Source organism: Athene cunicularia (assembly GCF_003259725.1).
Source record: "Athene cunicularia isolate RWA chromosome 4 unlocalized genomic scaffold, athCun1 chr4_part3, whole genome shotgun sequence".
Taxonomy (NCBI): domain Eukaryota; kingdom Metazoa; phylum Chordata; class Aves; order Strigiformes; family Strigidae; genus Athene; species Athene cunicularia.
In genome coordinates this window covers 11,963,472-11,976,191 of record NW_020799100.1, presented here as the reverse complement: position 1 = coordinate 11,976,191, position 12,720 = coordinate 11,963,472, and the positions used below count along the sequence as shown (strand labels likewise).

Below are 12,720 nucleotides of genomic sequence, written 5' to 3'. Positions count from 1 at the left end.
TGATGGCAGCCGGCGGAGCTGCGCGGTGAGGGGCCGGGGCAGGCCTGGGAGGGGCAGCTGTGGGGCGGAGGTGTTTGCGCGGGAGTGGAGTACGTGTGGGGCTGCCTGCCTGCTCTTTCCCCCCTGTGTTTTGCGATGGTGCCGTTGGCCTCGGGGTGGGGAGCGATGCAGATGCCGCAGTGGGAGGTGGGAAGCGGGAGATTTGACTAAAGGTGGCGTAGAATGTTGGAGTCACCAAATGGGACAATTCCCGGCTCCCCGTGTGCGGCCGGGGTGGGCTCCAGGGGCTGCAGCCCCCCTCGCTCGGAATGGCGGGGTTGATGCTTACCCCCACCGCTCAGCCCTGGGGAAGGCTCTGTGTCCCAGCTGTGTTTTCTTGCCTGAGCGTCACTCTTTCTCTTCCAGTAGCTCCGAGAAGCATCAGAGTGAAGGCAGGAGCAGCAGAGCCTTGGGAGAAGGTACCGATGCCGCTTGTTGGATGGGTAAATGATCCTCATAATCGTGACTGACCTCTCTGGTGGGTGATCACCCGTGCTGAGAGCCGGGATTGGGCAGCACACGGCAATGTGATGAGCTCCCGGGGGCCACATCACCTGCTTTTCTTTCTGTCTGCCTTTTCTGGAGTATGTAAGAGCAGAGCTGATGTTTGAGTGCTCAAGGGAATTCCTATCTGAAGGAACGTCCAGAAATCACAGAATGGTTTGGGGTGGGAGGGACCTTAATGATCACCAAGTTCCAACCCCCCTGCCATGGGCAGGGACACCTTCCACTGTACCAGGTTGACCATAGTGCCATCCAACCTGGTCTTGAACACTGCCAGGGAGGGGGTGAGAAATAAGGGAGCCAGAGTTTGGGAATCCTTTAATACAATTAGTGTTACCATGTTCTGGACGTTGTGAGCTTTTATTTGTCCAAGCTTTAAAGCCTTTGTTAATTTTGAAGGTTGTATCTCAATTTTTTTTGCAGCCAGAATGAAAGGAAGGTTTTTACACTTGTGCAGAGCAAGTGTCTGTGAATTGCATACCTCATAATTTTCCAGGTGTTGGTGGTTTTGTTCTGGGCTCCTGGTGGGGCAGGGTGGCTGTGGGGCAGGACTGCAAGCACTGGTGCCTGGGAGGCAGCAGGGATGTGTGGCTGGTAGGCACTGCTGCATCTCTGACCCCCTTTATTCCTAGAATAATGTGAAAACAGGATTATTTTTGTTTTTAAAATACTGCTTGAATGATGGTTGTATAAAATAGTGAATTATTTTTAATTTTGGGGGGTGCAAGGGCCAAGTTGTCTTTTTGTCAGCCCGAGCTGGAGACTTGCTGAGCTGCTCCTTTCTGAAATGGCCTCAAACTCTCTGCACAGCGACAGGTGAAGGTCTGTGGTATATGACCTTGAACTTTGTTGAACCAAAATATCTTCTGAGGTTTGAATTTGGTTTTGGTTTGCCCAAGACTTTGTGGTGTTGTCATAACAGTTGTTGTCCAGTAACTCCAGAAGCTGAAATGGTTTGGGAGCAACACCCAACCTAAAGTGTTTTTTTTGATGGAATTATATTGTCCCCGCACCTTCTCACCTCACTGTATGCTGCACATGCCTGAAAACATAACAGCAAATTTCCTTTGGTCTCTCTGCGGACTTGTAGGTCATGATCTTCAGCTACCAGAAAGCTGCAGAAGTTAGAAAATCTCTGTGGGCCCTAAAATACCAAAGCTCATTTATCTTTTTCTCCTGTCGTGTTTTGTAGGAGGTTCTTGGGAAGTTGTGCCACACAGATGTACTTTTCTTTTCTTGCATCTCTTGCCACAAAGCCATGCTGCTCCTATCTGCTGCCATTGACTGTGCTCTTGACAACCCCATTGCCTTTCAGAACTGGGTAATGCTGTGAGGCGAGATTTTATTTTCATCCAAACAACTTTCCTTCCGTTGTTCTCCAGCACTGTTTTGTCTGATTTACATTTGGTCCGTTTTGGTAGTTTTGGTTTTTGGTTTGTTTTTTGGGTTTTTTTTTTTAAATGCCATGAAGCTGGTAATTGAGTAAGAAATGTGGCTGTAACACCAATATTTCAGGAAATATCTGTTAATGATGCATTGTTCCTTTGGCTCTAGATGTTTTGGCAAGGCAAAAAGCTGGTTGTGTAATTGTCACATTGCAGCATGCAATTAGAACATGGAGTCACTTGCTTTTCTGAGTAAAGACCTGCTCTACATGAACAGCTGGTTTAATGGGAAGAATAGTGGAGTGAGTTCTCAGGTTGGCAGCCGTTACTGTCACACAAGCTGGTGGCAGCAGGGTTTAGCAGAGAGATTTAAAAAATTGGGGATAGGGGGGCAGCAGCTCTGGCATAGGGTGGTGGCAGGTGGCTTTGTGCTTGGGGAGGATCTGCTGCTGCTGAGGTACCTGGAAACATCTCTTTCAGCACCTAGGCCTGTGCTGTTGCTGCCTAGATCTGTTGTGAGGATTTTAAGTGCAACTTGATGTATGCAAATTTTCTTTTTTTAACCTGGGAATAGCATCTTCAAGGATGTGTCTGTGTGGCAGTGGTGGCATCCTCCCCTCAGATCAGGGTGCTTGCTGCAGCTCTGTAGTGTCTCAAGGCTCGCCTGCTGCTTCTGCTCCTTTGCCCACCTTCACCCACCTCCTCCTTCTCCAACATCCATATTGTTTCTCTCCTGCCACGGTTTCTCATTTTCTTCTTCCATCTTTGGTGTGGAAGATGACACCAGCCGTGTCTCCAACTGGATCTGGTCACTAGCGAAGGCAGGTGAACCTGTCTCCCAAAACTTCTCACCTTGAGCACGCTTACATAGGGGTGGAATTCATCTGTATAATATCACAAGTCATTTGGGTGTTCTGGAGGCAAATGAAGTCTGGCCGGTGCCCCAGCTTGCGTGCACAGCCAGGCAAGGGCTGGGGGTGGCAGACATTGCCCTCATCTGGTCTTAGACTCATCGAGCAAGTTTGTCCAGGAGTTTGGAATCAGGTCTCAGTGCCCAAGTGCAGAATTGACAGCGTGGGTTTGAATAGTTACGTGCCTTGTGCATCATGCTTTTAATTATTCCCTCTGGAATAACAACTCACTCTTGGTTATGCAGCACAGCTTCACGTGCGGCGGTTTCTGAAGGACTGCCAGCCCTGGCTTTGGAAGATCATTTTCTGGATGAATCCCTTGAGCATGGAAGCCCACCTATCTCCTCAGTGTAGCTTGGTCAGCATCCGAAGGCAGAGGAGATGAGGGGTCCTGGGGAGCCTGCCGCCTGAGAGGGACTGGGCACACCGCTTCAGCTGAGGTAACCCTGGGTCTGTGTCTGCTCAGTAGCAGAAGCTACAAAGACTACTTGGACTTCTAAGGTGCTGCGTACCCATCACCGTCACGCTGCAGATGTTTGTGTAGTGCTTTCGGTTTGAGGCCAGTGCTTGGATATTGTGAAGTGGCGTGAAAACACTGTAACTAGTGTTTCAGAACTTGTTGTGGTGACACTGACTGTTTCATAGTTGTTGCCTTTCTTCACAGCTGTGTTGTGGAAGGTGGGATGTCGTGTGCCTGTCTCTGCATCCTTAGGGTTTCCTCAAAGGCAGTCATTTCTCGAGGCTGAGGAATGGGTGAGAGTGTTTCTGGGGAAGCTGGCTGTTGTGGCACCCTGTTGTTATCTGGAGAAGAAGCAAGCAGCTGTGCTGTAGGGCAGAATCTGGTTGTCTCCAGGACAGAGCAGGCTGCCGTGGAGGTTCCTTCTATCTCCGTACGGCTCTTTTTCAGTTAAACGTCAGCGTCCAGCTGACTGAACTTTGGATTTATCTGTATAGTGGATGTTTTTGTGTTTTATTCAGAAGAAGGGCTGCTACAGACATCCTTGGGTAACTGAGTTGGGGAAGATGAGAACACCCAGATGAGTGCTTTGGTCAGATAGAGGCAACTGGTGGCTTTTTGGGGGGTGGGAGGTTTTCATCCCGTTCCTGATTTTCATCTTATTAGTCCTTTTCCCTCTTCATGGGTTTTTGCTTTAAGCAGAAAGTTCTCAATAAATTTAAGTACTGTAGTGAGACCTACACAGGGTATGTAAAGTTATCTTGATTTTTTTTTTTCTTTTTTAATGACATCTGCTACAGTATCAATTTTTAAAAAGTTTTAAACAAAAATATTGCTGCAGTCAGTGGCAGTGTGTTTCTGCTCTTGGAGACTGTAAGGACCATAATCAATAAAGGGAAAATCCTTTGTGTGTTTGTACAGTGGCCACAATCTTTTTCGTGCTGTATGACAATAAATAGAGCAGTTCCTGATGAAACGTATGTACAGTGGCATTTTCCAGAACACTATAGCAAAGAGCATGGAAGGTATCCATGAACAGAGGGTCGGAAACCCATGTGGCGAGTCTGCTGCCTGCTGTGGATGCCAGCGTGTCACTCGGCTCCCAGAGGTGCTTCCTGAGAACCTGGCTAGAAATTAAGTAGAAGGTCAGGCTGCTTATTTCAGTGGCCTTAACTCCTTTACTCTCTAGCCAAATTTCACTTTTCCCAAAGGGTATAAGGAAGCCTTTTTGTATTTTGAGGGCTCTGGTGTTGTGGGTAGCTACAGAACTTTTGGACACTGAAACGTTGCAGCTTCTTCTGTTGGAGGCTGGAAGGTGAGCTATTGAATATGTGTCCTGGTTTTGTAGGAGACTGAACCATCTGTAGAAATTCAATGAGTCCTGAGAGCTGCTTCAGTATTGCAAGTGGCGAATTCGCCCTGTTGTTTGTGTGCCAGCTTGTTCTGGTTCAATGCAATGGGTTTCAGACCCACTGGGCTGCAATTCAGTACTTCCAAAATGCTGGTTTTATCCCACCCTCTTCAGGAACTTCTGTTTGTTTTTTAAAACATCTAGTGACTGTAGAAGGAAAGAGCTTGTATACTTTGGATCAAATAGCCAGTCAGCCTGAGGAGATGCCTGTGAACAGGATGAAATCCACTGCTTTGACAAAAATGTATAAAATCAGCTATGTCATGTGTACCAAGCAGCTCAGATGGATTTTATGGAGGGAGACCTTTGAGAGGTAACTTGTATGGGCAGCACTCAAGGCCTGGCTGCTTCATAATGTTTGGTGTGTGCCAGCTATAATTCTCACTGCAATTTGGCAGCATCTCTTTGGGTCACTAATGTCACCTCCCTGGGGAAGCTGAGCAGCAGTTCTAGCCAGGTTCTGTTCCTCCTGTAACCCCCTTACTGTCACAACAGGCTTTCAGGAGTCTTTTCTCACCAAGGATTTGGTGCAAGTTGGGTGCTTTACATTCTCTTTGAGCCTCGGGAAATCCCGTTAAGTCTGTTGTGGCCTATATTTCAGTAACTTGGGCATTTTCTACCTTGTCAAGCAAGAAGCAGAACTGCAGTCTCCTCAGAATAACTCTTAACCTGATACAGTTTAGTGCCATTTGAATTTTAGGGTTTGCTGTTAAGTGTCATAAAAACGAACAAAAAAGATAAGGTACTCTGCTGGAAGAGATGCAGTACTTGGTACTTAAGTATGAAATGACAGGTTTCCAGCTGAAACTTGATGCGAGCTTGAAACTAAACTGGACTATAAAATATAATTGGAAATATTTGTTGAAATCTTGCTATTTGTAGCCATGATGGTCCTTACTCTTTAAAAACAAAGAAAAGAAAGGAAAAGGGGAAAAAAAGTGATGGTGTTTGAAGAGAGATGTTTTATCAAAGGTTATTTGGCTTTTTTTTTTGTCTAACAGTTTTGGGCATAAGCTTTCTCAATTAGGTCTGAAGGATGTCAGCTCTGTAACATCAAATTCTTGTCCTTTTTGAATTCCATTACAATAACTAAATGTAACAGTTACAGAAAGAATGGGATGATTGTAAGTCATGTAATTCCCAAAGGGAAGATCCACTCTGTTAGTGTTGCACAGCTAGTGGTTACAGTGTATGAGTAGCATCTGACTGTGAGGAGTTCACTTTTAACTTGAAAAGTGGAAATGAGTTTACAAAACATTAATTCTGTGGCTGCAGTAACTTATTTTAGTCAGGAAGTACAAAATTATCTGTACTTTTATTAAATGGACTAATTTTCTTGTTTGCCCAATTGGGGTAAACATGAAAGAACTGGTATTTAAAAACTCTGCTGTACTGCCTGGGGTGTGAAACTATCTCGTGGGTGTTGCTATGAACTGTGGGTGAATATAGCTGCAGAGCCCTGGCTGCTTGGGTGACTGTGCAGTCATTTTTGGGAATGGGGGAGAGAATACAACCCACTTTCTAGACTAGTTCTTGGATTTGCCTGTTGTAATATTGGGAATCTCCTTTAAGAAACATTACTGAGCCTTGAAATGTGTCTGGGTTTAAACAAGGCTAGCATGTGTGCTCTGTGTGCTTCCCTACCAGAAAGTAGAAAAATATAGTTCTATATAAAAACTATATTTGGCCAGTACTATTGGTTTTCATGCTGCCTTGAAGACTTTTCTGTATTAAAATCTTCTTGTCTCGTATCCAAGTCACTTTTCCACTTGACTTTGGGGTGGATGTGCTGTGGTTAGCTTGAATGTGCTGCTGCGTGTTGCACCATGCCAGAATGAAGCTGCTGGTCGCAGAGCTGGTTCCTCTGGACCCTGACACGGGGGCAGGGGGGAGGATGGAGGGAGGTCCTGCAGCCTTCAGCTGCTTGAGCACCTTTGCTGCTGTGTGTCTGGGAGTCTCTGACTCCTCTCTTCTTTTTGTCAGCATGGACTTCAACTGTAGCTTCTCGAGCATGGTCTGTGGCCATCTTGCCTTGGAAACTCTCATCCAAGAAGCAGCTTACCTCCTTAATGAAAACGGGGCCCACAGAGTTGTTCTGCTTCCTAGAGCTCTCCTAGGAGGGAAGTTGGCTGTGAGGACAGCTTTGGTTGTGATCCAGTTTAAGAGTAGAGATTTTGCCAGGAAGTGGCTTTAGAGTCTTCATTGAAGACTTTGTTTTCAGGATGAAAATCATGTTAGATCTGTTCTTAATGCTGTGGCAGTCTCTGTGATGAAAACCACCTGCATTTATTCTGGCTGTTTCACTCTGGGTCATGTGTTAATCACACTCTTCCCATTTGCATTGGGAAGGCTGGATGAATGGAGTGACATCTGGCTGTATGTTGAAGATATGCTAACCTCAGGATGGCCTGTAGACACTGTGGAGTCATCGCTTATCAGCTACACAGGTATGTTTTAAAAACAAGGCTCTAGCTCAGCTGATACTCCTCCACAAAGCCATGCTAGTCAACCAGTTTTACCGGTCTGGATTTCCAAAGAAGGTGGTAATGGCAGAGAAGCTGTCAGTTGTGTTTCAGTATGGAAACTGCTGTAAATGGCTGAATTTAGTCTGGAAAAATACAGAAAGCTTAGAAACCAATAGCAAAACCTTCCTAACTGTCTGTTGCATGGCACAACCACAAACTGCCTGTAAATTTGGTCTTTCGAATTTTCAAGTTAGGCTGCTTTTTATCAAAACGCTAACCTGAAAAGAAGCTGGAAGTGTTTGTGAAGAAGCTTTTGGGAAGAGGGGTCTGAGCTAAGATTGTGACTTTTTAACTGAAAGTTAAAATGGAAATTACAAATAGTTTAGGAGGAAAAAAACAACCTGGCAAAAGCAAGGCAGTCTGACTTGTTTCTTGGCACTTACTGCATTTCTGTATGATGAAGTGCCTTAAAAAACCCAGAGATTTCTAGATAAAAGCACTGAAATGTCCATGATCTCTGTAAACATGTTGGTCAGGCTGCTTTGATCTGAACATCAAACAATGCTACAATAGGGGTAATATTGTACAAGAGGAGAAAACCAAACCCTTCAGAGAAAGCTGGGTGACTAAATAGGACCTGAGCGCTGTCTGAGGCCTGTGGTCAGCATTGCTAGAGGGATGCAACTCAAAGTGTCGTTTGGTAACATGGATGGTGGTTGTGCATGGCATGGGCTGGCGTTGCTTTTGGGTCCTCTCCCAAATCCCAACTGGCTGGTGCTAAGCACATCTCTGTGCGTTGGAAGCTGGGGTGTCCAGCCTGGGAGGAGAGATAAGCAGCACGTAACTTTGGAAACAGGAGCGGGTATTGGGAACTCCATGTTGTAGTTTGTCTCTTTTAAATAGGCTATTTATTTGAAGCATCACAGATGCTTGCCCCAGTGAAACAGGAGAAAATCAAACCCACGGAGAAGAGCTGCATTGCTGCTCTGAGGGACACGTGTTGGTCTGGCTGTGTGCATTGTCCCACGCTCATCCTCAGGCATCTGCAGGGGGGCAGGCATGCCTTGCTCCACATCTGCAGTACACCAGTGTCCTGGCTTTTCTGTCCTTCCCTGTCACCCACATAGCTGTTTGCTTCCGACAGCCATAACTTGTATTGGACCCAGCTTGTCAGTATAGTCAACTGTAGGAAAAAAAGTGGCAATACCAACAGAAATGTTTAAATGGGAAATTACTGCTTTAGGGGTTGGGGGCAGTTTGAGAGCTATGGTTGCACCTCAGTAATTATCAGGAAGAACTGCTTCTCAGCTTTTAGGAAGTAGAGCAAGGTGGTGTAGCATACTGAAAGGATACTATGTGTTGGAGATGTAACCTGCTTTCCACCTGCAAGCAGTTGTAGGACTGCTTCTGCCTCTGAACTCCCCTGATATTCACCTTCAAATAACAAAGAAAGCCCTGAAGGTAAGAAAAGATCTGTGTGGGTTGGGGAGCATAACATCACCTTGCCAGACTGCTTAGAAACATGTTTTTCCACTCAGTTTGTAGGAAACGTGAGTACTACATACAGGTCAGTGCCTAGCATTGATGCTTTCACTTCTCCTGGTCTGTGCCTCACTTCTGTGCACAGAAACTTGCTGATAACTCCTCTCTGTGCAAGACCTTTCCCTGTTGTCTCATGCTGTCGCAAGAAATTTTTAATGGGAATTTGCCCCCAGCCAAAAAAATACCTGGTTTGCCAGCGATGATTTAGCAACCTACCAATTGTTAAGTCTGGTAACGTGGTAAACAGTCTTATTTGCTGACTGTTAAATGTGACTTGACTTGGTTTAATGCAATTCCTTAAAACTGTACCCAACATAATTAATATTGCAAGGAACTGGAGCACGCCCAGGAAGAGGGAGGGAGGATAAGGTTTCCTGGAGGAGCCAGTTGATGCAGTGGGAGGAAGTAACTAAGAAAATATGTTTCTAATAACGAGTTGTGATTTACTGGTGCTACCAGTGACAGCTGAGCTGAACTTGTGATAAACAATGTTTCTTTTAGCTTTTAGAGGACTGGCACCAGTCTTGAATGGGGCCGGCAGTGTCTTTGGTTGCGTCTGTATGCTCACTGCATTGTCGCCTCAGTTGGCACCTCCTTCAAGTCATGCCTGGGGTGCTGTGAAAGGTCCTGCTGCGGTTTTAGGATGGGGAACATGAACACAGCAGTCTGCTGCTGGAATTGGTTTCACTTCACCAAAGACAGCTGGTTTGAGTGAATCCATGCGGTGTGAGTTAGCGCTACTGCTAGCCTGGACCCACAGGTACCTTTCATGCAAGTAGTTCAAAACAGCTTCCTGCCATTTCCACAAGAAGTAAATAATTTTTTTCCTCATTTCATGGATGGAGATGCCAAGGCAGGTAGTGTGATTTAGCTAAAACCACAAGTTGCTTTGTGGGGTGGGGATATAGCCCTACAGGTGTTGGCCCTGGTCTCAAGTATCCCTGTGCGACCTTGTTTCCCAATGTCTTTTTGTGCATCATTACTGCAGGATGTGACAGCAGGCTTTGTCAGATAGGAAAGCACGGTGCAGGAGCAAGAGAATATCAGCTGGTTTTTTGAAGCCCTTTGTTCATGGAGTGACTCTCAGGAGCAGATCTTCCCCAGGACTTTGAGCTCCCTCTGCTTTTTTCCATCTCTTGTCTTCTCTGCAACCTATGAGGTCCATGGGTGGGTGGCTGGCCCGGCTCAGGATCTGTAATAGCACTAACGAGCCTGGGCACTTTGTGGATATCCTTGGCCTTTGTTCTCACATCGGAAAGCCAGATGTTTCCAGAGTTTCCATCCCACTGTCTTGTTGCTTTTTTTTTTTTTTTTCCTTCAAAGCACTTGGAAAGCACATTTCTACTTGATTTTTGTTTAAATGTGTATGTACCCAGGAGTAGGAGCAGCACACGCAGTGTTTGTGCCTGTGATGACTGTCAAAACTTCTCTCACAAATACTAGTTTTAGAAAATTGTACAAGGCCTTTACTGAGGTATATGCTTTTCAGATACTGATGAGGAAAACTAGTAATTTAGTGTAGTGAAGTGGAACAACTTCCTTGATTGTGATCTGAGTAATAAGATCTTTATCTTCACAAGACATAGCACCGTGTTCTCGTTGCATCTGCGAGAAATAGTTATTTCTTCAGTGACCTGAACAGTTCAAAGCTGTTAAAATTTCTTGCATTGTAGATGTTAAGCATCTTCTTGCTTATTGTGTGGAAGACACCAGGAGAGAGCTCTTCTGCTGCTTGTTCTCCTCTTTCCTCTTCCTCCTCCAGGAAAAATAACAAAAAAACCCACCCCAATCTCCCCTCTCGAGCAAACCCAAGGAGCTTTCCTGCAATGTGCCTTATGATTATGTTTTGCTTCCCTGAAGTCTTCTAACCAGCTGTGTGTAGCTAGCGTGAGCTGTGGAAATTCCTGGTAAAGCAGGAGAAATGGGCTGCTTTTTTTTTTTCTTATTTCTAGAAATCCCTTTTATGTAAAGCATCTGCAGCAGCAAACTATTTCTTTAATCAGTGGTGGATGATCATGAGGGATTTTTAATCTAATAAATACTGGAACGTCTTGCTTCCGGAGATAATGCTTTTCTAGCAAGTATACGTGGTTCTGTGAACATTCCCAGAAACAAGGTTTTATTCAGAAGCCAAGTGTAGTTATGCACAAGCTGAGGATGAAATCTGCTGTGATTTACTGTTTGCCTTCACTTGAGCTTTCCATTGTACTGGGCTGCGTTAAGCTATGTGGAATGATGAATTATTCAAGAAGAGGTGATACTAACGTGGACTTAAGGACATCAGATATAACTGTCTGTGTGCCTGTTGGTGCATAAGCATTTTGGGATGGCAGCGAATGCATTAACGTGCTGTATCAGCCCCAGGTAAAAAAGTGCCAGGAAAACCTGAAAGGTCATGGGATTTCTGTGCTGCTTTCTGGTGTTACCTGATGAAATGTGAAGGTGCGTGTTACCATGCTGGAAGGATGTCAGACCAAAGCATTGAATATCCTCTCCCTGGGGCCTGTGTGAGTACGTGTCAGAGAACAACAAAAAAGCCCCAAACAGGCCCTAAAACAATTCAAGTCTTTGTATTTGGCTTGTGTTGGTAGATTTCCCAGTTTCTCTAAAGCCATCTATTGTTCCAGACCAGTGTGGCTGTACAGCCCTTGCCTAATGCAAACAGCTCACCCGGTGTTTGTCTTTGCTCAAGCGGCTGCCGAGGACGAGGTTCTGCGTGGAGCTGTGGGGTGGAGCAGCAACTCCCACCGCCGAGGTCAGCCTTGCACTGAGGCCGGGAAGGCTCTGTGCTGCCTGCTCTGGTCCCAGAGGGACAACTGCTCCTGTTCCCCTCCAGCACGGGGCTGGGGGAGCCCTGCGGCCCCCCTTTGCTACACCAGGAAGGGAGCTGTCGTCTCCTACGGGAGAAGGAGGGGAATGGGAGAAGTGGATTGATGCCCAAGGATGAAGCAGTTGTCTTCTGTTCAGAGGAGAAACAGGCAGGTGGACAGCGAGAGATGAATGTAGGTAAATAAGTGCTTTTGTGGCCGTAAAATGCAATGGCAAAAGGCGTGTTGATAATCTTAAATGAACCGCTAAACCCCTCTGTTAAGTGATTTATGTGCTGTTTGTGAAACCAAGCCATTGCTAATAGCAACATGTTTTAGAACATTTAATTTCTCCCTGAAGATAGTTGTATTGTCACATACTGTACCCAAAGGGAACTTAAAGGTGGTGTAAAAACTCCTCTCAGTTATCAGCTCACCTGTTGGTATAGTTTCACCTGTATAGCAGGGGAAACTTGTTGTAGTCACTTCAGACAGCAGCGGGAACTGGAGGAAGGAATGACTTGGAAAAATAGCATTGCCTTTTTTTATAAAGCTACAGACTGATACTTTCAAGGGTTCCACCAGTATCTGAACCCTGATTTGTTTTCAGATGAGGGCTGAAAACCTTGGAGCTCTTCTGTGAATGCTGCCTCCAACTTTATATGCATGCTGGTTTGATTTTTTTTTTTAGCAGTTAAAGAAGAAATTACAATTGTTTTGTTTGGGTTTTTTTAAGCTCATTGCCCAGCTCTTGCAGTTCACTTGAAGTCTGCACATTGAACCTGGGCCTGTCAGGGTTACGTGTTTCATGGACTGGGATATGACAAAATCCAAATCAGCTCACTTAGTTGACAAGTGCAGTGAAGCTTCTCTCGTGGAGTAACCCCTTCTACTCTGGAAGAAGAACTTTTTTTTTTAATGGCAAGGTGAGCTTCTGGAGTGATAATGTTTCAGGAAAGCCTTGCTCTGCTGAATACCAGCCAGGGACTGGGAGTATTGACATAATGGTTGAATTATATGTTTTTCTCTCCTTTCCTTTGTTTTTTTTGAATTACAATTGTCTTATTCTTTTGGGTGTTTTTTCTTATTTCTGTACCGTTGGATCTGGTAATTGTGGGAGGAGTTGTGCCCGCCCCTGTGAAGAGATGCCATGGGGATGGGGAAGAAGTGCCCTGAGCTATCAAAGCTCAGTTTAGATT

The 12,720-nt window shown here is 45.4% G+C and overlaps 1 protein-coding gene across 5 annotated transcripts in view; it reads left to right on the top strand.

Moving 5' to 3' along the window:
• Positions 1-16: 16 nt before the first annotated feature.
• The window catches only part of LOC113480013 (H(+)/Cl(-) exchange transporter 5), a 43,190-nt gene continuing 30,486 nt past the window's right edge, over positions 17-12,720 (top strand). The window contains exons 1-2 of one of the 5 annotated variants that reach the window (XM_026848524.1): positions 17-25; positions 406-482. In XM_026848524.1, coding sequence (XP_026704325.1) covers positions 479-482 — 4 coding nt within the window. In that variant the 5' untranslated portion in view covers positions 17-25; positions 406-478. Of the gene's footprint in view, positions 26-405; positions 483-3,084; positions 3,280-11,419; positions 11,717-12,720 lie in introns of those variants that run through there. The other 4 variants (XM_026848525.1, XM_026848526.1, XM_026848527.1 and 1 more) reach the window with 4 other exon arrangements.